At 40.5% G+C, this 26,318-nt stretch overlaps 2 protein-coding genes across 3 annotated transcripts in view; both read right to left on the bottom strand.

The window, feature by feature from the left end:
* The window catches only part of JAK2 (Janus kinase 2), a 92,392-nt gene extending 84,169 nt beyond the window's left edge, over positions 1–8,223 (bottom strand). For both annotated transcript variants that reach the window (XM_084305493.1, XM_084305499.1), the window contains exon 1: positions 8,060–8,223. The gene's annotated coding sequence lies outside the window, so the exon portion shown is untranslated. The remainder of the gene's footprint in view (positions 1–8,059) is intronic.
* A 13,105-nt stretch (positions 8,224–21,328) lies between these two features.
* Positions 21,329–26,318, bottom strand: part of RCL1 (RNA terminal phosphate cyclase like 1) — a 35,298-nt gene continuing 30,308 nt past the window's right edge. Inside the window, exon 9 of the mRNA XM_084304922.1 lies at positions 21,329–25,899. Within this exon, the coding sequence (XP_084161048.1) occupies positions 25,749–25,899 (151 nt within the window). The 3' untranslated portion in view covers positions 21,329–25,748. The remainder of the gene's footprint in view (positions 25,900–26,318) is intronic.

Genomic DNA, 26,318 nt, shown 5'->3' with positions numbered 1-26,318 from the left:
AAAGCACCAATTTAAAAGTAAAGCTTTTCCATATTTCCTGAAAGAGTTTCAAGTAATCTAAATATAGAGCTGCTCAAAGATATTTCACAGAAGTCGCACAGAGCAGCCCACACGGCTGCTTTCCAGTAAGAAACTAGACAGACGACACTGAAATGCGGCTATTTGCAGATATCCTTTCAAACAACGTGGAATAAATATTTGAAAACAAGTAGCTGATAACACTTCTGCAGTTGCCACATCCTAGCATATCATGACATGTCACAAACTTGCTGTAACATCAGGTAACGACAAAAAAAAAAAAAAAATAATCTGACAGTAAGAAATGCCATTTCACCAGCAGGCTCAGTCTTCGGATCACAACATAGTATCTTAAGACAAAGCATTCTGCATTAACAACTTATCAAAAAAAAAATCTCACAAGTGCTCCAAAAAAGTGTCAAAACTCACAGAACCACTATAAAACCGACGTATAAACAACTGAGTTTTTACAAAATGAGTAAACAAATAAAATCCCTTATGTTATAATGTTAGGTTAGGACTCAGTCTTTTGAGTCCACAGACAAAAATATTGATAAGCTATCAGTCTAAGCAAATGGTGAGCTCTAGAAAGACAGACTTGGAAAAGTACCAAAACCCGAGAAAATTACGGTATGGTTTAAGTCTGCTGCAGCCTACAGATACCCTTGTAAACACCATTAATGTGCCAGAACCAGCTTGGGTAGCAAAAACAACATGAAATTGGCAGTGTCCTGCACAATCCCTCCAGCTTCCAGCTGCTGAAATATGAGCTTGTTTTACCTTAATCCACATGTGTTACAATCACACATGCAACTACATTGCAGAAATAGTTTCTAATTGATATGGCTCTCACTTATACCGATGTAATCGCATCAACCTCAACCAAGCAATCCTCCTGGTTTATCTGTTCTATGCTGTGGTCTGAGTCTACTTCATCACACTGCTTTTAGGTCTGCAAATGTGTAACAATGAAAAGTGAAGATCCTACCTCGTTTTTTACACCCACCTTGCTCCGGCCCATGAGTTCTAGCAACAGTTTCACTTTCTCATCATCCCAAACTTCAGTAAAACACGGTTCTATGCAATTTCGGCAAGCATGCTCTCAAAACGTTCATCAGAATTCGGTGCAACTTCACTATTCTTTCAACATCCGGAACACTTTTAGTGTGCCAGTCTCCAGTTTTAGGGATCAAAGTACTTTTTCAAACAGAACATCCTAATTGTAGCTAGCTACCTTGAAATCACCTTTAATTGAAGCCAAGTTAAGATAAAAGCAACCAGAAATATTTAATCATAAAATCCCTGATAGACAACATAGTTGCAAAGGTTTATGAAGGCACAGCTGTAGAGCAATTAAAAGATAACTATGCACCTATTTACACAGTTGTTAGAATAGTTCCAAAGTCTCAACCTTTTGGAAGCCAGCTGTTGGACTGACACATACTTTATTGCCCACAGCTGAGCATCTGTGTCTTGTGCAATCCCATGTCCTCAGATTCCACTGGGAACCCAAACTTTCTTTTGTAGCTCAGTTCATCTTTGGGGTTATCCAGGATGTGGTTGCACAACGTTTTCTCTGGCACTGTAAACCAGCTTAAGAAGTTACCCTGTCCATTCCCCTTTCCTCTTGCCACTTGTTTCAAAGAGGAAAAAAAAAGTTTTAAACGTAGGTCACAGTTGTGATACAGTTTACAGCACAGCCCTACAAAGAGCTGTTGTGTTTACAAAGCTGATGGAGCAGTAAATTCCAGAGTTTATGAGAGGCTGAGGAAAGAAACGTCTTGTGTGGCATACACTTAAAACATCAAGAAACTCCAACCTCTAGCTTTCTGTTAGGTCTCTGGGATTTCTTGGTGTATAACTTCTGACAGAAAGGCCAAAATTCACTTTGTCTGCTCAGATTCCCATCCATTTTTCTCAGCATTAAAAACTCTCCTATCCCTTGGCTAAGCAGGTAGTCTGCTTCCTATCGCTCCAAAGGGCAAAACTTCAAGGTATCATATTAGGGAAAAAAAAAAAAAAAAAAAAGTCACTGTTTACTTAGTGCAGAAATCAGAAAAACTTGCATAGCAGAAGATTCGTCAATCTAATAAATTAAATCAGTTGCTTAAAAACTGCATAATTAACACTGATCTCAAGTCACAAGTGTAGGTATCTAAATTTCACACCAGCGATCTTAGACTCTGCAAAGTACAGTCCTGTAAAGCTGGATTAAATCTGACTGTACATGACAACAAAAGCTGCACACATTTCTGTGACTATATTATGACATGACTGTAATATGTTCTATAGTAGAATTTCTAATGGTTCAGAAATAATCCAAAGACAGAAGCTGTGCCGACAGTACTACAAAGTATGTCAAAATAGTGTCAGAAATAAGGCCAGAGATGCCAGCTATAATTTCCAAAGTCAGTCTGTAAAAGAAGTACTTCTCTCCATGTGAGGTACATTTCATTGCGAGAGAAAGTATCTTTCTTTAGCAGTTTGATGATAATGTTGAAAAACAGTCAAGCTTTCAAGTGCGTGTATCTTCTTGGCAGCCTTCACTCGACAGCCAATAAAATTGAAGTAGTTTGGCTTTGTGTCCAATTTTGATTCTTTCAGCTACAAGAAGAGGGTTTTTAAAAGCTTTCACTTCATTCAGCTCCTTTTACTATCCCATTTACAGAGGGGAGCAATGTTTTGCCTTCTTTACCTTTGTATGATTGGAATAATACTGTTTTTGATTCTGCTTCTCCATGTGGGAATGTCAGCTCATAGAGACCAGTTGCTATTTGGCTTCAACTCCAGGTTTCCCAGCACATGGGAGTACTCCTTCATACAGATGGGATATAACAAACATGTAAGTGGCTTTATTTCCCCTCTACATTTCAGCAAGCAGAGAAACATGCAGAGAGCTGGGTATTACTGTCCCTTGCAACTATATTCTATTCAGTTTATGAACAAACGTAACATAAGAAACAAACAGTACTGCTACATTTTGTAGAACCAGACCTAAACATCACAGCATGTCTGAATTCTTCACAACTGAGAAATGCTGCAAAAGAAAGGATCTTTGCTGGCGTATACTCTCTAATGTCATAAACAGTACACCAACTATACCACACATAGCAGACTTAATTTTATGTTTTCTGAACATCATTCTCCAACATAAGCCCTCACTTGAAGGCTGTATTGTTAAGAGCCTTTTGTCTTTATAACACAACAAAGCTTCCTATGTTATCTGACTATCATTAGAGCTTTCCAAAGCATCTTTAAAAAACAGACAAAAAAACCCTCTTTCATCAGGAATAGTTTTTTTTGTTTTGTTTTGTTTTTCTTCCCCCCCCAATAGCCTTAGTCTTTAAATGTTCTTGTGTTAGGCTTGTAGTCAAGTTTTACCGATATACTCGGAGAAACTCAGACACCACCTGCGACCCTGTTTCTATAACTGAGTCCATGAAAGCAATCCCGTAATTTCATATTGAAGTCAACAGGGCTCCCAATCTAAATACACTTGAACAACTGAGGCCTCCAAGGACTGCTTGAAAACTAAAGGTAAAAAATTTACTGTATATTTTTATGTATCAAGATTAGATATTTAAAAGTAAAAAGATTTTTTCTTGTTTTAAAAATACCTTACAGTTCTGGAAACACAAGGAGCAGCACAACACGCTAAAGAATTACGAACATTTTGCTCGTAACTAAGAAGCTCTTAGCCGTTGACAAAGATTAATGGAGAACAAAGACTGAAGATATTCATTTAAAGCATATTAGGTTTCATTAAAGATCAATTTATTTCATACATGCAAAATGTCAATGTTAGAACTAAGAAATGTTAACATGATTCTTATAAAATATTAAAAAACAAGAAATGTCTTTTTTTCATACTGTTTTTCAAAGACAGGCTGACTGCAGAAATAAAGTCCCACTAATTGATTTAAACTGATTTCCTAATTATTCTTACTAAATACTATAAAAATAAATCTTTAGGACCAATAAAGTCAAAGAACCATTTTCTGATTTGTATTTTATATATGCAAGTAACTTTAATTGCATCACTTTGAACATATATAATCGTTAAGACACTTCTAAAATACATTCGTAAACCCTGAAATCTATTGCAACCCTTTGAGCACATGAGCAAACTGATAAAAATTCAGCTAAGCTAGCTCAACCAGATTGTCAATACAAATTTCACATCAAGAAGAACACATAGCTTACGAACCACAATACATACCAGAACAAGTTCTACGCGGGTATGCACACAAAGCAAGAAGTGCCATCCTATACACAGGCACGCAAACATATAAACGCTTTCAGAGTTCCAGCCTAAGTAACCAATTTCTAGTTTCTTAAGGCTGTAAAAACCTCCAGTTTTATTTCCCGAGCCTAGCACTGATTATACTTTTCACCTTTCACATAAGTACTGAACAGCAGCGGTAATAACTGGTCAACTTAGAATATCTTGATCCTGGTCTTCTCTTAACAAAATTGAGAGCTAGCCAAATGAAGAACAGAAGACAGATTAACATTTTATGTAAACAAATACAAACCATTAAACTCCTAAAAGAATATTGTGCAGTTATTCCCACATGGCATTGCATTTTAAGTAAGCAGTTAAAATAACCATGCAGCAGGATGTGCAGTTCAACACTTTCTGCTAAATACAGGCACATGCAAGGCAAGAAACAAAGTGTTCCAATGAACGAAGAATGGGATCAAAAACATTCTAGTTTCATCTGGCATCTTGTCTTTTGTGACATTACAAAAAACAGAAAAACAGACTCAATTCATAGAAAAGCAACACAGATTTATTTAATCTATGGACAAATGCTAATGATTCTAGAAAAAATACAGAAGGAAGTGCAGAAGAAGGGACAGAGGTATGGAAAAAATCAAAACACTGAATACTAATGCCTGTCTTCCTAACACAAGAGCATGTTCAACTGTGATTAAAAAGTGATCTATTAAGAACAAAAGAAACTGTGTAATAATACTGTGGAAGTCACTGTCACAAAGACAAAGATGCAGAGACAACTCATTTCATAAAAGGGCAACATCTTTACTGGTTTAAAAGAAAATACCTATAGTTAGGCTGCACCCTTCAGGATTTTTTTTTCCCTACAAGTCCAATTTAAATAGTTACATTTGAATGTTTGATAGAATGACTGCATAACCAAAAATATAGAGACAAATACCTTCCTGGCAGGTCATTCTACTTGTGTACTCAAAAACTACCTACACTTTCCACCAAAGAAAATTGCTTTCCAGTACAGGTCAACAAGACAGAAGTTAGAAATTACTTCTAAAGATCAAATCAGCTGTACTCAATATCCACGGTAACACAAGGGGATTCTATTTTTTTCAATTTCAATCAGATCTCTCTGTGTTCAGTACTGTATAACGAGAGAGTTGGCTATGGAGTGAGGAATCAGCTTTTTTCTTCCAGCATCGGACAAGTTACAAATGACAGCACCAAGATACCTTACATTCGAGTCCTGTAGCTGTCACTATATTCCGATGGTCACCCAAGTGACAGACATCATGAACTGTGTAGATCAACTTAGCAATACAGCCAAAAAGCACGTCTGTGCATGTACCAAATAACTGACTACAGTTCTTCCAGGGGAACTACTATGAGGAAACTTTGTAGCGCACGTATGTTTTCGCTTTGCTTTTCAAGTCTCCAAAAAGCTCTACCATATGGAATAGTTTGCAAAATCTCATATCCAGAAATTCAAGAAAGCTGATTATTTATCTTCTGATATAGAAGTCACATCTGAAACAAGTTAGTGAAATACAAATACAAGCCTGAGCTCAAATGTTGACTCAGATCTTGCTAGTCTTACTCATATTAGTCATCTCACTGGGCTCATGCTGAGAACCCTGTGGGTGGACACATGAATTCATACAGAACCCACTGAAATCAGTGCATAGCCAGGGTCAGATGCTTTGAAATAGCAGCTCCATTAAGTTAAATGGAAAAAGTATAACTGTGTATTGCCTAATAATAGTGCTAATGTTTGCATGCAAGCCTTGGTGAAAAGAATGGGGCGACAGAAGGATGCTTATAACAGAAATGCTAACTTGTAATAGCACAGTACCACTAGCACAGGATAATTCAGGTTGAAAGGTACCTCACGAGGTCTCATCTAGTTCAACCTCCCACTCAAAGCTGCAGTTATTTTTATTTTAAAAAGCCATTAGGTTTTGATTGCCTTATTCAGTATCAGTTGTTCTTTTTCCAAAATCTCATTGCTACAAATACATTTTAGTTGAGTAATTATTTTACCCTGCTTTTTAATGTAAGTTTCATAACCTCTGATAGTAGTTCCCTTTTAGGTACATGTTACACGATGTAACTCACGCATTTGTTTAATGTTAGCATATATGTGAATCGTGTTTATTTCCCCTCTTGAGGTTCTTTCAGCCAAGATACTCGAACATTTCCTGTTACTGCAAACATTTTCTCCAAGCTTTTTGTTTACTTTAAGTCATACAGGAAAAATGCCCCAGAACTGAGATAAAGAGACCAATGTCAAAAGTTACAGCTCTGTTCAGTAACTGCTGCTCCTACAATTTCAGAAAGAGGATGCCACTGCTAGTACAAGATGGCAGCGACCTTCACTTTTAGGCATACTCCTGGTCATGCACAACACCAGCTCCACACAGTTTGGAAGTGGTTATTTTATTAGGCCAATCGCCACTCCTAACAGTTACACGTGAGAAGCAGCAGTCTCCTTTCATTTTCCATTCTGCAGTTCTAGTCAATCTGATTCCAGTCAACAAGGGTGTTGAGCCATCTTCCACCTTCTGTAAACTTGTTGCTCATTAAAATTTCCCCTCCAGAAGCAAACACTACTTCCCTGTGTTGTTGTCATCGACATTTACGAAAACGAAAGAGCTCCTGTAAATGGTTCAGATTTAAAGCTTCTCTGGAAAGCACGCTTACAGCCACTACCACTTAATACCATAATATTACAGTTACTGAGTATCAAATTATTTATTTACACCTCTGAAGTCACTGGGGACTCACTGTCTTCAAAGCAGAAGACAGTAGGAAGAAGGTGGCCATCACTGAGTCTTCAAACTACCATGTCACCGACTCTAGTCAGGGAACAAAACCAGGCACCTTTGAAGAAGAATATCACTACCGTGTTAACCCCGTATCAATTATGGGTAAGAGCGAACAGGACAAGGAAATAAAATGAATCCACATAATCAGTCCAAGCTACCGTTCCACAGTGAGCATAACCTCTCTACAATCTCTTGTCAATATTGATTTTCTATAAAACACACAATTCAGAAATACTTCTCTCACCTGAACTGCATTAACGTTGACTAACGTCAGAAACAAAGGAGAGCTAGATGTTAAACTGGGGAGCTGTACGGGGCTAAGATGTCAGAAACGCGGGCGAGTAACCAGCTAGTCTTACCTGCACAATCGCACTTGAGACTTTAAGTGGCCTTCCCAGTTATGTTTTCCTCTGTCAAACAACCAGGAAGCACAGCCCGCATCCCTCCGAACGCAGGGATTTTACGGGAGCCCAAAGCAAGGTGTTATTTTCTCCCCTCTCACAGGAGAGGTGCGGAAAGGAAATTCGAAGACGGAGCCCATTAGGTTGACACCAGACATCATCCCCCACCCCCCTTAAAAAAAATATATATAAAAACTAAATTAAAAAAAAAAAAAAAAAAAAGGAAGAAAAAGGAAGGGGAAGTTTTGACCTGCAGTTCGTCACTTAACGATCCCCGCTCACCCGAGGGAAGTTAACCAAGTTCACCGACACGCCAGCATTTCCGCGCAGCGCCGCGCGCACCCCGGGGCAGCGCTGCCACAAGGTGCGGCTGCCGGACGGGGTCCGGGACCGGGACGGGGCCGGGGCCGGCTGCCCGCTGCCTCCCTCTCTCCGTCCCCCCGCCGCCGCCCCGCAGGCGAGGCCGTGCCCCCGCCGCAGGTACGGCCTACCCGCCGCCTACCCGCCGCCGCCCCGGCCACCCGCCCGCCACCCGCCCCCTCCGCCGCGGCCAGCGGGCACCCGCCGCCGCCCGCACTCACCCGGCGGAGGCTCGGCGGGGCGGGGCGGCGCGGCGCACGCAGGCGGCTTGGCCCCTCAGCGCCCGCTGCTCGCTCTCCATGCACGGCGCCGGGGGAGGCGGCGGCGCGGCGCGGTGCCGAGCCGAGCCCAGCCGAGCCCAGCCGCGCTCTGCCCGCTGCCTCCGCGCGGCCGCCCCGCCTCTCCTCTCCTCTCCCCTCCTCCCTCCCCCCCCCCCCCGCCGCTTCCCTTCCCTTCCCTTCCCTCACCCCCCTTCCCAGCAGCGGGCAGGGGCCGGGCCGCGGGGCTCCCGCCGCCTGCGTCATCACGCAGCTGCTAGGCGACGGGGCGGGGCCGCCGCCGGCCGTTACTCGCCCCGCGGCCGTTGCGCGGCCGTTGTCAGTCAGCCTCCGCCTGGGGGGCGGCGGGGGGGCGCTGAGGGGATGGGGTCCCCCGCGCTCCGCTCCGCTCCGCTCCGCTCCTCTCCTCCTGTGCCTCCCCTGCGGGGAGCGGCAGGCGCCCGGTGCTGTCGGGTTTCCGCGCTCCGTCCCCAAAGGGAGCCGCTGTGAGGTGAAAAGGGAAAGAAGGCGAGGTGGCGAGCCGCAGAGCCCGCCTGACCGCGCCTCGGCCAGGCGGAGTAAACAGCAGCTCCCTTGGCAGCCGTGTGTGTGTCTGTGTCTGTGTGTGTGTGTTAGCCGGGAACAGTGCACCTCTTTTTTTTTTTTTTTTTTTTTTTTTTTTCAGGCGATGTTTGTATCTGCTATTTCTGTCCCAGGTCTGGGTTCATTGCACAACCCTTAACTTTGATAACGGACGCTCTTCTGTGAGTTGTGTGATGGCTGTTGTGCGCGCCGTGTTGTCCTGCCCGTGCCAAGTGAACCTGCGGCATTCAGAGCACTGAAAGGGGTGAGCCAGGCTGGCTGTTGGAGCAAGCAGAAAGAGAAGGAGCTTGACTGCTGACCTCAAGAGATGGTGAGATAAGGAAAAATGATGGTATCAGCGGACTCGATCTACAAGAAAGAACCATGAAGTCTTTTCCCAGGAGACAACCGAGAGAAGGACCGGGAAGAACTGACAAGACAATTTGATCTGACATAGATGATGACTGCAAACCACCAGCAGATGCACGCACAACTCTGGCCAATTCCAGAGCAGACTGTTACCTGTCTGCTAACGGCACGTGGTACTGCTAAAGAAAAAATGTTCTTTAAGGCAAGCTTATCACTGCCATCTCCACAGTGGCATGTTTTTCTTTTGAACTCTTTAAGCAGAAGAAAAAGAGTTGCCTGTGTCATATGACATCATCTTATGGAAATCTAAGGCAATTCAGAACAAGAAGTTAACTCAGTGTGTACATTGCTTTGCATATTTCGTTTCCTTAAATATGCAGTTTAAAGGACACTCAGTGATTTTGAAATAAAATCTATTATTTCTTATAGTACATCTATCTAGTCCCCTATCTCACTGGAAGTCTCTTTGGTACTACATCCTTTAATAATTTGCTTTTCATTTTTAATGCCTTTCTCTCTTTCCAGGCTGTCATGTTGAAAACACACAAGCACCTACTCCCGTGACACTGAAAACTTCTGGCAAATGGCAAAATAAAATAGTTCTGGTGCCACAAGAGTATAATCACCACTGGTATCCAGACCACTTAAAAGATCAGGAAAGTAGTGTCGTATGTTGGTTGTGCGTTAGTGCATATCCAAGACTCTGCTCATTGAGATCTCTGTGGATGAAACACTGTAAATTCAAAGAATTTTTAAAAAGTGGATGGGACTTACTTATATTATGGTTTGTAAAGCTTCCATGTTTTAACAGTGTCAGGTTTGGTTGGACCTTCAGAATCTTACAAACTCTTGAGTGATAAGAGAACGCTGTTAGTTGACAGGGATTACAGAAGTCCTGTCTACATTATCTACATTATGACTCCCATCACTAGTTTACCTAGCGATACTGGACACATTTGTTTGTGTGTGTTCCATTATATTTAATCACAATTTAGAACATTCTGCTATGAAATGTCTTTTGCTTTGGTTTGGTTTGGTTTGTTTGTTTTTGTTTGTTTGTTTGTTTTTGTTTTTTTTTTTTCACTATGCTGCTCAGGGTTGTTTTTTATTTTCAACCGTGTTCCTGCTACTATGTTCATTTTAGCAAGTCCTTTCAAAGGCACCTGCACCGAAAACAGCACTTTGGATTTGCATCTGACCCCCATTAAAGCATTCCCCTTTCCTTTTGTCTTTGCTAAATGACCACATACACTTCCCACACATTTGCATATTCACACACTTAAGTACAATGGTGTCAGCCTGTGATAGGTGGCAACTTTTCAAGAGTGAACTGTGATACAGCTTCATCCTGTTTACACCTGTCATTCTACATTTCCATGCTAAATCAAACACAAATACGTGCAAGCTGTACTAACAGGCATAACTACAACATTCTAAATTAAACAGGTATGTGAAACACTCACAGACAGAAACTTACTAAACATCCCCAAATAATGGACAAAAGTAACACTAATTATATATGAACCATTACTTTATAACTGTTTTAACAATTTCCCTTCAGAGTTAGTCTGTTGGTTAAACCAAGTTACAATTCTTGCCACTTTTGCAAAAGACTTGGTGTTACTTCCTTGATACTTCTCTGTTCCAAATTCTAAAGTTCAAATGCAGACAAGGAAATAGATTTTGTTTTATTTTCATGTTCAAACAGCTAAAAACGATAGAAGCCGTTTCATTGTAATTATTGCAAACATTCTGCTAGTTGCGGTTAGCTTTGTCATTTTCAGCTGAAATTAAATTCAAAGTCTGTTCTTTATTCAGGAGGTTTGGGGGAATTATTTGCAAAACTTTCATGAGTTAGAACAAGACTAGAGAAGTTAGTTGCTTGTTTAAGTAATTTCTATGAAGTCTGTGTTTCACTTTTTCTTCTACTTTTGGAATCTTTCAGGATGTAAAGTACTTAAAGTTTAAAGATAAGTATATACGTTTGTAATGGTTTTCCTTCCCCTATTTTGGTAGGCCCAGCATTTGAGAGAAACACATTCTGTTTAGAAACGTGCTCTTTCTTTAAATATCAGTTAAAAAGAACAAAGAAGTTTTTTCAATATTTATAGTCATTCTCAGAAAGCTATTTTTTTTGAGCAATATGAGCGAATACCCCATTGCTGAAGGAAAAATAAAATAAAAAAGAGGAAGAAGCACATGTAAATACAGGTTTGCATATAAGTCAGCTCCTGAAAATAAATAAATAAATAAATAAATAAGAAAACACAACTCTTAATTCATCCACTTTGAAAATAAAGACTAAAAGAAAAGCCATCTCTTGTTTTTGGGACTCTCAGTGAAAGCCTGATTTTGTCCCATATCAGACGTGGTTGGCCCTCCTGGCTGCCAGGGCATGCTGCTGACTCACATTCAAGTTGCCAATGACCAGAACCCCCAGGTCCCTTTCTGTGGGGCTGCTCTCCGGCCTCTTTTTCACCAGTCTGTGACTGCTGGGGTTACCCCGTCCCAGGTGCAGAATCCAGCACTTGCTCTTGTTGAACTTCATACTGCTGGTAACTGTCCAGCTCTCTAATTTGCCAAGATCTCTCTGCAAGGCCTCTCTACCCATGACAGAGTCAACAGCTCCTCCTGATTTAGTGTCATCCACAAACTTACTTGAATCATCCTCAAGTCCTGTTTCCAAGTCATTTACAAAAACATTGAAGAGAACTGGCCCTAAAATGGAGCCCTGAAGAACCCCACTAGTTGATTTTAATAGTTTCTGACAGATTTTATGCAAATAGAGAAAGACTCAATATTTTTTTTATTAATTCTTTAACAAAGCTGACTCTCTTGTGAAGAGCAATGCCCACACCTCTCAGTGACTCATTAAGTGTCCCAAGACTTTGAAGCCTGGCAGTCGTGTTGCTCAGCACATGTTGGTGTGGTTCTGATCTGGTGACAGAGTAAACTCATTTCTTGCCATGTAAGTTGAGTCACAATTCAGTAGCAGCTTAGGGATTCCTTATAAGGAGCATGCGCCTTTCTCCCATTGTAGGATAAAACTCAGCATGCTGCCAAGAGTTGTGTGGATGGAAAAAGACAGCAGGCAAATGCAAGCAATTGTGTTAACTACAGTGCTTTTTGAATTTTGAAATACAATTCATTGATGGGAAATGGCTTGGTATAATTGGCATTACAGGGCACCATAAAATGCTGTCACTCTGACTTTCAGAACTTTTTGCTGAGTGTCGGAGTGAACAGATAATGTATGCTAGAAAGTGTCAGAAAGAAAAATCTGAGGTTCTTCTTCCTTAACAAATCTACACACAGAACAAAAGAAGACAAAAATAATAAAACTGCAACCTGAGTTGTAAGAGAAGACACAGACAATGTGAATCTCAGCTTGTGGTGCTTTTTAGTGGATCTGCAGTTAAAACTCCTGGTGTCTGCAATACAGATTCTTCTGGAGTCCACCAGAGTAGAACTCCATTAAGTTATTCTGGAGTTCGCCAGAGTAGGTCTCCATTGAGTTAAACACACACTTCATTTTGTATGTAATCAAGTTCTGGTTTTATACGAATAGAATATATTTATAACAATGAGGAGCTAAAATTGTACTTTATTGGATCTAATTATCACCAGGAAAATAGAATACAATGCCAATAAAATGTCTTATTTGAATATACTTTGGAACTAGGGAAGTCTACTGGCTTGAACATTTCTTGTAGCAGATTTGTGGGCAGGCAAATTTTTTGTTGATGATGATGATGTTTTTTATGTTTTTTTTTTTTTTTTTTTTTTTTTTTTTTTAAGCTAGGCAGAATCAGCTTAAATCTTCTTAAAATAGTCAAACATGGAAAACTTCCTTCATATGAACAAACTACACTTTCTGTGTTCAGCCCTGGAGTTTCCAAACATTTATAGGGATTCAGAAATTGACATGAAGTACTGTAATGCAAAATTAATTTTCTAGCCCAAGTTTATGTAAATACATTCTCATTCTGGACAGTATTCAGGACTGTACAATGACTTGAATGCACCTGGGATCAGTTTGTGGAAAGGAAGTTTCTTATTTGAAAATAGATATTTTCAGACATGCACATATATTCATTTTTTTTTCTTACATTTCAAGATATTTATGGACAGTTAGATGGAAAACTCTCTTAAGTACTTTTCAAATTAAAGTTTCTAGAAGTTAAATACGTACTGAGTAACAATATTGCATTTTAAAATGCAGTAAACTGCATCTCTGTCCAGGTTCTTTTGAAGGAGTGGTGTTCTTCAGGGGTCAATACGGGGACAGGCACTATTTAACATCTTTGTTGGTGACATGGACAGTGGGATTGAGTGTACCATCAGCAGGTTTGCTGATGACACCAAGTTGTGTGGTGAGATCAACACACTGGAGGGAAGGGATGCCATCCAGAGGGACCTGGACAGGCTTTAGAGGTGGGCCTGTGTGAACCTCATGAGGTTCAACAAGGCCAAGTGCAAGGTCCTGCATCTGGGCCAGGGCAATCCAAAGCACAAATACAGGCAGAAAATGGATAGAGAGCAGCTCTGAAGAGAAGGACCTGGAGGTGTTGGTTGATGAGAAATTCAACATGAGCTGTGTGCACTTGCAGCCCAGAAAGCCAACTGTATGCTAGGCTGCATCAAAAGCAGTGTGGCCAGCAGGGCCAGGGAGGTGATTCTTCCCCTCTGCTCTGCTCTCCTGAGACCCCACCTGGAGTCCTCCAGTCAGCTCTGGGGGCCTCAGCACAAGAAGGACAAGGACCAATACAAATGAGTCAAGAGGAGGGCCATGAAGATAATCAAGGGTCTGCAGCACTTCTCCTGTGAAGACAGGCTGAGGGAGTTGGGTTTGTTCAGCCTGGAGAAGAGAAGGCTCCAGGGAGACCATATAGTGGCTTTCCAATACCTAAAGGGGGCCTACAGGAAGGCTGGGGAGGGACTCTTTGTCAGGGAGAGTAAGTGATAGGACAAGGGGGAATGGTTTTTAACTAAAAGAGGGGAGGTTTATATTAGATGATAGGAGGAAATTCTTCCCTCAGAGGGTGGTGAGGCACTGGAACAGGTTGCCCAGAGAAGATGTGTATGTCCCATCCCTGGAAGTGTTCAAGGCCATGTTGGATGGGGCTTTGAGCAACCTTTGTCTAGTAGGAGATGTTCCTGCTCAGGGCAGAGGGTTAGAACTGGGTGATCTTTAAGGTCCCTTCCAACCCAAACTATTATATGATTCTCTAATTCCATGATTTTATGATTCTATGCTTCCTGAACTTCTTTGGTAGCACTTACCTATCTGTAGAAGTCATGAAACTTCAAAAGTCAATGTTTATATAACTTCATTTCAGCCATACAGTATTTTCTCTTTTTTTTTTTTTCATAATTATATAACCTGTTCTTGTAATTTAATTTGCCATAGCTGGTGAGACAGTATGTGAGTATCATACAGCTAGAAATAAAAGAATAAAAGGGACAAAGGACAATAGAACGAACTTCTGTTAATGTTGAGGGTAAATAAATCCTTTTATAGCCTACCATTGAAATTGTCGAATTTTCTCACTGGAGAGATCAACTTTCATGATATTTTTAACCACTTTTTTGCACTTTTGTGTACAAGTAGAATTACCAGGTTGCCTGAATGCAATATGAAAGTTAATGTCATAAAACTGCATCAGGTTTATCTTGTACTTTTCCATACTGCCTACAGCATCCTCATCAATCACCAGAGGCCTTGTAGAATGAGTCTTTCACACACACACACACACACACACACACAACTATGTGAACAAGAATCATTCAGGAACTGTTTCTAAAACTCTTTAAATAGCCCACAGCAAAACCAAAGTAGAATATGTCATTTGTTTACTTATAATTTTTCCATTTACTCTTCTAATCTTATTATTAGACAGTGAAGCTAATCAATTTCACTCTTGTTTCTACTCATTTTCATTTCTAGTCTTCAATCCAAAGCAATAGCAAGTTGTGTTTGGGCTCACAGTCCTGCAAAAACAATGCACAGACTTTAATTTAAAATCAGAAACATATTTCAGTTTGAAATAAAGTTATAACAATATGCATTGTGCTGATTTTTCACAAGTGTTACTTAATGACTGGTCACATGACAGTATGTATTAGACACTTTGCTTTATAGACTCATAGAAACATAGAGTCATTTGGGTTGGAAGGGACCTTACAGATCATCTAACTCAACCGCCCACCCCCACCCACCATGAACAGGAACACATTATTTCTGAAGAATTAAGTTCATTTTGGGGGCATCTAATATCAGTGTTGGTATCAAAAAAGAAAATAGTGGCAAAACTCTAATATCAAAATATTTTAGAGTAAAAATACATTACTATACTTCTTTAATGTAGCTACTTTCCTTTTGAACCTTTTGGCCAATTTCAGTTAAAACTGGCAAAAGTATAGGTGCTCCACAAATAAGTATATTTCCACAAGTTTTGTGGAATATTATGTTCTCACCTGATTAGCAGATACCACCAGACAATAAAGAATTGCACAGAGGGAAAGGAACAAGGAAGAGGACAGATACCTTAAAAATATTCTTATATGATATGCTTCAGTTAGATTTCAGAGATGTAAGCCACTTGATTGTAATCTTCTGGAGGTGCTGGTGAAAGATAAGTGGAGTTGGCATGTTGTCGGCAGACAATGGAGGGACTGTTGATCTTTACCATCTCTAAAAGAACTTGGGGCTCAGAACCTCTGTGTGGGTCTGGACCTCAAAATCAGCTCAGAGCCACCCCATCTTTAGGAAGCCACCAACTGCTGCCCACCTGGGGGCTCACTGCCAGCCCCTCTCCAGGTTCAGAAAGGTACACAGCACGTGACACGCACAAGCCAGCAAAGGAGCATTTGTGCTAAGAAGAGAGGTCTCTTTCCCTGGCCACCACTAGAGTAGCCCTGCTTTAATTAATTAATCGTGGAGTCAGGCTCCACGTCATTTTAATTAACTACTAACTTTCACTGTTGCTGTGGAACAAACTGGTACAAACATCATCAAACCTGTGTTAGTGCCTCTTCTTTTTCTCCTTTATTTTTGAACTCCAACCACATTGGTTGGGTCTTTTCTTTGTAACTAAAATAATAAATCAGCATTCAGCTGTTTTCATTTCTCATTTCCAAAGAATGGCACCCAGCAGCTATTACATTTAAAAACATAGGTTCCTCATTCCACTTTTGTAGCGTAATGGAAATAAACCACATGGTCAAGCTCTCAGGGAGGGCATTTGGGGATTCAGAAATAGCTTCCACAATCTCCTCTTCTTGGAGGAGGAAGGATTTTTAAATGAGCAGTTCCAGCAAGTATTCCTTCACACTGAGGCACAAATGCAAAATAAAGCAAGAGAGGTCTCGCCGAAGCAGAAGGATACATGTCATCGGCTGTTGGGCTTCCTGACCTGACTTCTGGGCAATTGCAGAAGACACCACTGAGGCAGTTGCATGTGAGGTGTGGAGGCAGGGGCAGCAGTTAGCTCTGCTGGATCATCACAGGGAGTATTCTCCAAACATTTCGTTCCCAGGGCAGATTTTGTGCTAAGGACCAAATCAATTTCAAATGCTTACCTAATTGCATGAAAGAGTACAACTAGATCTCATCCAGAGAAATGAGGGAAAGCTGTTTTTTTGCCATGTGTTAAATGCCATGTCCAGCATGGAGCAGCATTGAGCCTGACTCTCCTCCAGCCAGAGGTGCCACAAGAGTGAGGCTGGGGCACCTTCTTCCAGAAGGATAGATGTGGGGGCAAACCAAGCCCTCACAGGTGAGTTGAGCCACCTGTGAGCAAATCCCTCCTCATTTTGGATGTATTTTCACTTGCATCCTCTGCTGCTGTGCAATGGAGTTAGCACCCCACCCCCCCAGTTTGTAATTCCCTGCTCTGCTTCCTTTGAAAAGCAAAGAAATAAAAAGTTGTGTTGGTCCCCAAAACTCCTACTCTTAAACAAATGCTGTCAGTGCTGTCAGGAAATGACAGTGGTATAAACCTTATAGAATGAACGCACAAGGTTAAAAGAAAAAAAACTCCACAGCATCGCTAAGCAAACACAACACAAGGTATGATTCCATCACAGAGTTTCTCAAAATAACAGTCTTTCACAGTCTTTCAGCTTTGCAAGTGTGGACCAGATTTTAAGATTTTCTCTTGTGCAACACACAGCCCCTGGACTTTACAAGAAAATGCCCATTGTCTGTTTAACAGTGTGATGTGCCACTGATCTTAAAGCAGACCATATGTTTTAGTAACTAGCGAGAAGCTTTGATTTTTGCTGTTAGGTATTTTGGTCTCTTGCTCTGCTTTAAAACTTGGAGGATTAATCTAGAAGACTCTTACTTTTCTTAAGTGTGTCAGATATGTCTTTCTGATACCAAAGCGGAAATCTTTTTACTTTGAGGTCTTTCAAAGAGTCAAACATACAGGATACCAAGGGTTCTCTGGCTTAGTATGAACCAGGAGCTGAAAGCTGACCAAGTAAAATAAGCTCTTGCTTTTAAACAGTGTGAGATTAAATGCTAGAACAAATTCACAAAAACTGTGTAAAGGAAATGCCATATCTCAGTTTTTCTGCTGAAGAGTTGAGGCCCTCCTGAACACTGTAATTTCCTTTGAAAGAGGAAGAATGTACTAGTATACTCTAATATACTCTGTGCCTGGAGTCTGGAGGCCAGACTCCGTGTAATTAGCAACCCCTCTTTGTCCTAAACTTGACTTCAAGATGACAAGCCTTCAAGGAGACCTCTGAGATGGAAGAGATGAAGAGAATCCTTTTGGTTCCACAGCAGGGACCAGTAGGGCACGTTTAGTTATGCTGAACTCCACTGTATCCGGTAGTTTTTCCATTTTCTAAAATCTGAATGAGAGTCCTCACAGTGATGCAGATAAGTGAACAGTATTCATTACAATTTAATCACTGGACAAAAGAGACATGCATCAGCTGTGTGAGTGGCCAGAGAGACAGCCTGCAGAGAAAGCCATGGAAGTGACAGCAGACAGAAGGGAGATAATCCAACAACTCAGAGCCCTGCAGCATGACGGTGGAGGCTGTTCTTCCAGCCTCCATGTATGATGTAGGAATAGTCATGGAGATTACAGAAGCAGGAAGAATGGGTCAGCAGAGGAAGACACCAGCTAACACTTAGGATGCACCACAGTGTAAACCTTTCTCCAATAAAAGCTGCAGGGTTTAGTCTTTACAAGAATCTGATACAGACAAAGTAACACAAACAAATCATACAAATAAACCAAACGAATGAACCAACCTAATGGACAAACAAACAAACAACAACAACAAAACAACAGAAAAAGAGCAGAAATAAGCCAGGGAGATCTGGGCCTGTAGAAATGCAATCTGTTTATAGTGCTCCTAATGTGAAGAAAATACTTGGACAGTTATGAGAATCTGTGGAGCTCATATTTTCTAGTCCAGTTTCCTGTGCGATACAAGAGAGACATTTCATTCTTCCATACTCTAGGCACAAAGGCATTTCTTCAGATCACAGAGTTTGGAACAGAAGGGTAAAAATCTAAAATGCCAAGAGATTCATTACATGAATGCAAGCAATGCACCTTTTTATGTTCATATGCTGAAGGCTTGGGGAAAACAATTCAAATAGTTCATTAATTAAAAGAATTACTCTTGCCTGGGGAAGACATATAGTGGAAGAAATCAATGAGGGATTTCACCAAAATGTGAATAGGTGTGAAAGCAGAAGTTTCAGTCAAGTTCTCTCAGAGCAGCTCTTTGAAAGTTGGGTCAGTAAAGAAAATGTCTTTACTATAAACACAAAGTTTTTACTCTGTATTTCTTTCAGGCATTTCTGATCAAACTGCTCAACTCTTTTCTGTGTAGACCTGTGGGACTGGGGAAAAGAACACCAAGAGGATTCTCTAATATCTACCCTCTTAGCTGTCAGCTACACCTTTTCATGAACACTTCTTAACTTCAAGTTTTCAAGCCATCTGTTTACAATGTTTATTTAACTCTGCAATCCAAGTCAGACCCATTCATTTAACTTCCTTCTCTGGAAAAGTTATGAAGATTGTCCTAGGGGATACTTAAAAGTCAGTTAAAAAACAAAGCTATTACCAGGCATAATCAACATGGGATCATCACAGGAAAGTCCTTAGCAACTTACCTCCTTCTACAGTAAGGTCATCTACTTAATGGAAGAAGGGAAGGTGGTGGTTGTAAAATTTCTGCATTTCAGTAAGGCCTTTGATACCATCTCTCATGGTATTGCTCTGGAGAAATTGTCTGACTATAAGATGAATGGGTACATGCTACACTGGGTGATGAAGCAGTTGAATAGAGCTCAAAGAGTTGTAGTGAAGGGGGCTACATCTGGCTGGTGGTCACTAATGATTTTTCCCCAGAGCTCAACTCTAGGTTGAGTCCTGTTCTACATTTTTATCAATGATCCAGATGCAGGAGTTGAACACTTCCTTGGCAATTTGCTGATGATACTAAACTTGGAGGTGCTGTTGGTTCCCTGAAGGGACAAGAGGGCTCTAGATACCTTGGACCATTATCAATCATCAGTGGCATGAAATTCAGCAAATGCGAATGTCAGGTGCTGCACTTGGGACAGAGTAAGGCCAGGTATAGACTGGGAGATGAGTGCCTGGACAGTTGCTCAGCAGAAAGGGATCTGGGTGTGCTGGTCAACAGTAAGCTCAACGTGAGTCAGCAGCGTGACCTGGCAGCCAAGATGGGCAATGGGCAAACTGGGTATATTTTGGGGTACATTAAACATAGCAGAGCCAGCCAGTTAAAAGAGGTGATCCTCCTGCTATATTTAATGTTTGTTTGGTCTCACCTTGAATATTGTGTGCAGTGCTGGGATCCACAATATAGAAAGGATGTTAAGGACAGAATCACAGAATCATCTAGGTTGGAAGAGACCTCCAAGACCATCTAGTCCAACCTCTGACCTTACACTAACAAGTCCTCCACTAAACAGTATCACTAAGCTCTACATCTAAACATCTTTTAATGACCTCCAGGGGTGGTGACTCAACCACTTCCCTGGGCAGTCCATTCCAATGCCTAACAATCCTTTCAGTAAAGAAGTTCTTCCTAATATACAACCTAAAACACCCCTGGCACAACTTTAACCCATTCCCCCTTGTCCTGCCACCAGGCACGTGGGAGAATAGACCAACCCCAACCTCTCTACAGCCTCCTTTAAGGTACCTGTAGAGACCGATAAGGTTGCCCCTGAGCCTCCTCCAGACTGAACAAGCCCAGCTCCCTCAGCTGCTCCTCGTAGGACTTGTTCTCCAGACCCCTCACCAGCTTCATTGCCCTTCTCTGGACTCACCTGAGCACCTCCATGTCCTTCTTGTAGAGAGGAGCACAAAACTGAACACAGTACTCCTTGAAAAAATCCAGAGGAGGGCAATAAAGCTGGTGAGAGGGCTGGTAGGCATGTCCTATGAGGAGAGGCTGAAAGCACTTGAGTTAACTTCTCTGAAGGAAGACAACAGCTGACCTCATTTCTGTCTACAACTTCCTCTCTTCTTTTCCAACAAGGGGAAGTGCTGGCCTCTGCTTCCTGGTCACTAATGACAGGATGTGTGGGAATGGCACAAAGCTGCACCAGGGAAAGTTCAGGCTGGACATTAGTAAAAAAATTCTTTACTGTGAAGGTGGTCAGTCCCTGAAACAGGCTTCCTAGAGAGGTGGCTGATGCCCCCTGCCTGCCAGTGTTCAAGAGACATTTGGACAATGCCCTCATTAATACACTTTAACTCTTGGTTAGCCCTGAAGTAGTCAGGTAGTTGGGCTAGATGATCTTTGAAGGTCCCTTCCAACTGAACTATTGTAAATAAATAAATAAATAATTCTTTATTTGGACTTCAAAACTGAAAATAAAGAAGAAAAACTAGTTGGGCAGCTGCCACAGTCTTCTTTTGACAGGGCTGGCCCTACATGGTGTAGCTTTAGACTGTTCCACCCTCGTCACCCTCTTGTTGAGTAAAAAGCTGTTAAGGACCCTGTGAGTTGTATAGAAGCCTGCTCTTCTAAGATGTTCTGCATACTGTGGTAAAGGCCAGATCTTTTCAAATCAGCTTCTTTTCACTTTGAACACATACGCCATTACTTAGAACAGACTAGAACAAAATCTTGACACTGTTTCAAGGCAAAATTTGCTACTGACATCAGTAGTGAGAGATTAAGAAACAGAATTTTTATTAACAACCTGACACACACATTTCCAAAAGAAACAGGAATAACACTTTCTAGGCTCACCTATTGAGCTCTGATTTATGGTGGATATTTTTTTCTGAAAGTACATTACATACATAAGTTACAAAGAAAAAGCAAAGTGAAAATAAAAGGTAATGCACTTGCAGCATGAGTTATGATGTTGATTTTTATACTCGGTGCTCAAGAACATTTCATAGCAGAAACCTTTTCCTTCACATTCTCCATCTGTAGATGTGTTTCCAAATACAAATACTTAAAGAAATCTCTCAGGAAGCACTGCAGAATCAAGCACCTTCTGAATGCTGAAACACAAACAAGCTGCAAGCTTTTTATCTGTTTTTCTACTTAAACTTTGGTAACATTTAAAAAACAACAACAACACACACACACAATAAATAATCAAGATTCATGCATATTTAGACCTGGCTTGCACATGCTCTTTAGTACACAGGAAATATAGGTCAGGTTACTCTTCCTGGTGTATACACAGTAATTTTACTAGTTCATGAGAGAGACTAGCACTTATACCTAACATGTACTGATATAGATATACTACAAATAACCTTAACAAATCTGTCTCAATTGTAATATCATAATTTATCAAGTGTAAGGACTACTTGGACATCGTGATGCTCTGACACAGTGCATGACTTCACTTCGTGACATGCAGTGCTGTCACAGCAGAGTTCAACCCACACACTCTTCCTTGCAGGACTTTTTTTCCCCTCCCACTGAAAACACGGTGGTGCTTTTCTGTTTTGTTTTGATTTTGGAGCTTGTCAGCACTGCTTTTAGATCAGACCCATGGAAAATTGTACATGTTCCACCCCCCAAGAATGATCTTTCATTGAAAAGGTTACTAAGAACTGAACAGTAACTGTAAAAGATGCCCCTTCCACTTTTTTCTTTTTTTGTAAATTCACAGTTGCTTTGACATAGAAGCAGCCTTACTCTGTATTCCCTAGGATAAACAGAAATGATTTCATCGGACATGCAAAATGAACGTGGGGAGATGGTCACACAATATCAAAAATTGAGCAAGAAATTCATATGTGAAACTACGCCTTCTGACAGCTGGTACTTTTCTTTATTGTCTTTTTCTCTCCCCCTGCTGTTGCTGTCTCAAGGGCACGATTGAAAAACTGGGAAGTGAATGTCAGAGTTTGCAAGCAGCAGAAGTATGTCTCAGTGGCTTGAAACAAAATCCATTTGACTCTTAATATCACCTGTGGGGTAGGGGAAGAAGAGAGAGAGTATACTCTGGCAGTAACATAATCACCATTTTGAAAACATTACCCAGGACAGCCATGTACTTACTGTCTTGGCCTAGCTAACTCACCTACTCTCTGCTTCCCCAGACATTTATTGCACTGGCTTCCAGCCATACACCTTCAATAAACTGCGCTGTCTTGGACTGAAGCTATTTCACCTTCAGCATAATCTTAGCTACTCCAGAATCAGCTCTATAGCAAGTTAACATGGATTTTCTGATGTAAACACAGAAGGGACAGCACAGCTACCACCACATCTCAGAAATGCAGTAGTGTTTAACAATACACTTTTAAAAAGTGGAAGCGTGTGCAAGGTAAACATACATTTTTCAAATACTTTTCACATCATCACAGTAGTAGCTTTTCCTGTTAGGCAAGTTTAAAGAAATAGATTCTCCATTTAATTAGTTACTCTGATTAGTTCTCTGTCAAAACATTTCTCTGTGCTTCCTTCACCCTGTCCACACTTGAATGTTAAAGTTACTGCAATTAAAATACACATTGCAAAATACTTCTATTAACTAGTCCCACACCTATACCCCTTGTTGTCCATCCTTAAAGCTTTTTGTAAGCACAAAAGTTTCCAGTCACAGCAGAAGGATATTACCACAGTTGTTAACCCAAAAGGATGAACTAAATTGATGAATAGCACAAGGAGTACAGAATTATTCACATACAAATTCAAGTAACCAGTTTTAAATCTACCATGACAGACTGAGATTAAAACTTCCTCGTAACAATCATCCTAACAACAAAGCCTGTGATTATGAAGAATGTGAGTTGTCTTCGCCAGAAACTAATTTCCTCTGTACAGCTTGAAAATGAAGCTGCCTACTGCATATGGGATCAGTCTACCAACACAGATATTAATCACCATTCTCCCAATAAACAAACAGATCTTATCTGAACGATTTACGAATAACTACTTTTCACACAGTGTAGAAGTTAAACAATTTTAAGAAAGCTCTTAGCTAAAAACTCCTTTGTAATTGTTCCTCTTTCTCCGGAGACCGTCTGTTCTAGAAGACTTACTCCTGCTACATACATATATTTTTCTGAGTAAAGTAACCGGCAGTTCTGAGTCAGAGCAAGCAGTCTGTTGTAGAGCTACACAATATGGTTGTTTTCTCTCAGCAGGTCTAAGAGTTAGCAGCCTAACTTCAACACTGAGGTGTAGTTAAGCATGTGTAATTTTATGATTTAATTACTCTATTGCTAAGGAATCTGCTACCTGGGCAACACACTGCCCTTTCTATGTTTGGTGTAACTGTAACATTTGAAAATGCTCTCACAACTTCAAAAGCTGAGTTTTAAAAGTTAAAAGGTAATAGAGCTTTTCAGTTTTGAAGTTGTGACACTTCCAAATTTTTATTTAGGCTGATTTTAGAAATCTGAGCTGTGCTGTAAAATTGCATCTTTAATTAGTGTAGGTTTTATACATTCATTCTGATCACCATTGATCTTAGCTTGTACATTTCAGCTTTTGGACCAATGGCTCCTTGTATTTAGTGCAATTTTAATTTGGAGTTTCCAGTTTTTATTGCTTAGGTTACAAGGGGAAGCAATGTAAGAAGTTATTATTCTCCACCCACAGATTTCTTCCTGTTATAATTTGAAAAAAAAAAAAAAAAGTCAAATAATTTTATTTTGCTTTTTACTAAATTATTTTGGGTTTGCTTACCTGCAAATCAAATTTTGGAAGAGTACTAAGTTACAAAAATGGCCTCCCACCACCCCAAATTGTTCTTTTCATTTAACTGTTTAAAATAGCCTTTTATCACCTGAGGTAGCATCTTACAGTGATGGGGAAAAGGTTAGTTGGTTTCTTTGTTCTTAAAGGGGAAGAAAATATTTTTTTTAGGACAAAATACTTTATTTTTTTCCAAAACATGTTTAGACAGATGTAGCAAGAACAAAGTACAGTACAAAAAATGACTCATGGCCTCCACCGGTTCATAAAGCACTAATCAAATACCTAATGTTTTGTCAAAGTTCTGTTCAGTCCAATACACATTTTTGATATTACAGAGGTAATGCCCACTTTACAGTGGCATCAGATGAAGTTTGCAAAACCATTATAACACAGTCACTAGTACTTGCTCTATAAATATACCAGCTTTCGACATGGTTTTATTTTACTCCAAACACATTGAGTGTAGTCTGAAGTCAAGTATAAATATCTTTCCTTGTGTCAGGAGTTCAGCACTAAGCTCAACAGGTTTGCATGGAATCTACCAAAACTCTTTCTCGCGTAAGTATTTATAGCAAGATAGGAACTTTTACCACCAGTCAATCCAAACAATGCTCATTGCCTGTAACTCCTCTTTCAAAATGGAGAAGATGCACATAACTTGATGGCACTAAATGAATATATTTTTCTTCATGAAACCCTGAACAGCTTTTTTGTTACCTTTCAAAACTAATTGTGAACTACAGTGTGTTACATGCCAAACATGAAAGGAATGTTTGACAATTCAGAAACTGTCAAGGTTTCTCCTCCCATGCCATCTTTGCAGAGAAGGATAAAATAAATCAGCACAGACTGTGATCTCTACTTCAGTATTCTAGCATTAAAGAAAATTAGAAGGCAGGCATTTTTTCCCCTCCTGCAAAATTAATTTAGTCAACATAAGTGGGAGTGAAGCATTTGACAAATTCTATACACAATGTATGTTGCGCCAAAAATAATAGTCCCAGCTTGTACTTTTACTTTAATGCCAATATTAATTCCACAGATATCTCAAGAATCTAATGTATCTCTTGTGACCATCTATTTTGTAGTGCAAATCTCATTTTGGTCAATCTTGTTTCCCCTTTCTATCTAAACCATTTAGAAAAAGCTAAGAGTGAAGTTTGTAGACAGACATAACTAGAGCACCTACTACATTTAAGGCTCGAGGATGCAAGAATAAAGGGCATGAGGACAAAAGGGGCACATCTCTCCCATGTAGTGGAGTACAGTGCAAAGAGCCCCAAGCCAGCTGAGACTCCAGCCAGCCATTCCATGCAATACAGAATAGTGGCATTACATTTGCAAAGAGGACAGGTCTAAACAGCCTAAAGTCAGCTTTATTGTTTCCATGCAGCAAGCTTTAGCACCTCTGCACTGGTTTTCCTTCTGCCAGAATAAGCACGGGGGAAGATGTTTTTTCATCAGATCTTTGCAGTCTTTTCTGGCACCCCACTTCATAGTCTGGAAACGCTTCTTATCTTATTGTTTTGCTAAGGTTGGAAAATCCAATGCCAACACACGTCATTAAGACTTTTTCTCCACCCTTGTGTTCTTCTTCAGGGGACTTCGTTTCAATTTTAAACATGATCTGGAAGAAGCTTCTCAGGTGTCGCAGAAATTCAATTCTGAGGGAGAAAAAACAACAGAATTTAAGAAACAAAACAGAAAGCCCACCAGCAGTACCTACTAGGGCTGATTCCAGCAGTAAGCAAAATGAGTACAATAAGCAGGAGAAGATTGCTTAGTACAGAGAAATAAACCTACAAGCTCCAAAAATTCTTACTTGCATTGTTGCTAGTGACCCCTACTGAAATCACCATGTGCTCTATATAAGCAGACAGAGAAGGAATGCCTGCCAACAGCAAGACAAACAGTGGTGAAGGAAGAAATGTGATTAAGGAAGACAGGAGAAAAAAAAAAGTGTAGCCAGGCAAGGTCACTTACCCATGATGTTGACTCTCCACCAGGGCCATGTGAACCCAGTACTAATCCATGGTAATCATCTCCCAGTATTTAAAGCAGAAATAAAAGATGAATAGGAATA

Source organism: Netta rufina (genome assembly GCF_964035555.1).
Source record: "Netta rufina genome assembly, chromosome: Z".
NCBI classification, from domain to species: Eukaryota; Metazoa; Chordata; class Aves; order Anseriformes; family Anatidae; genus Netta; species Netta rufina.
The sequence above is the reverse complement of the archived record's forward strand: the minus strand, read 5'-3'. Positions and strand labels throughout refer to the sequence as shown.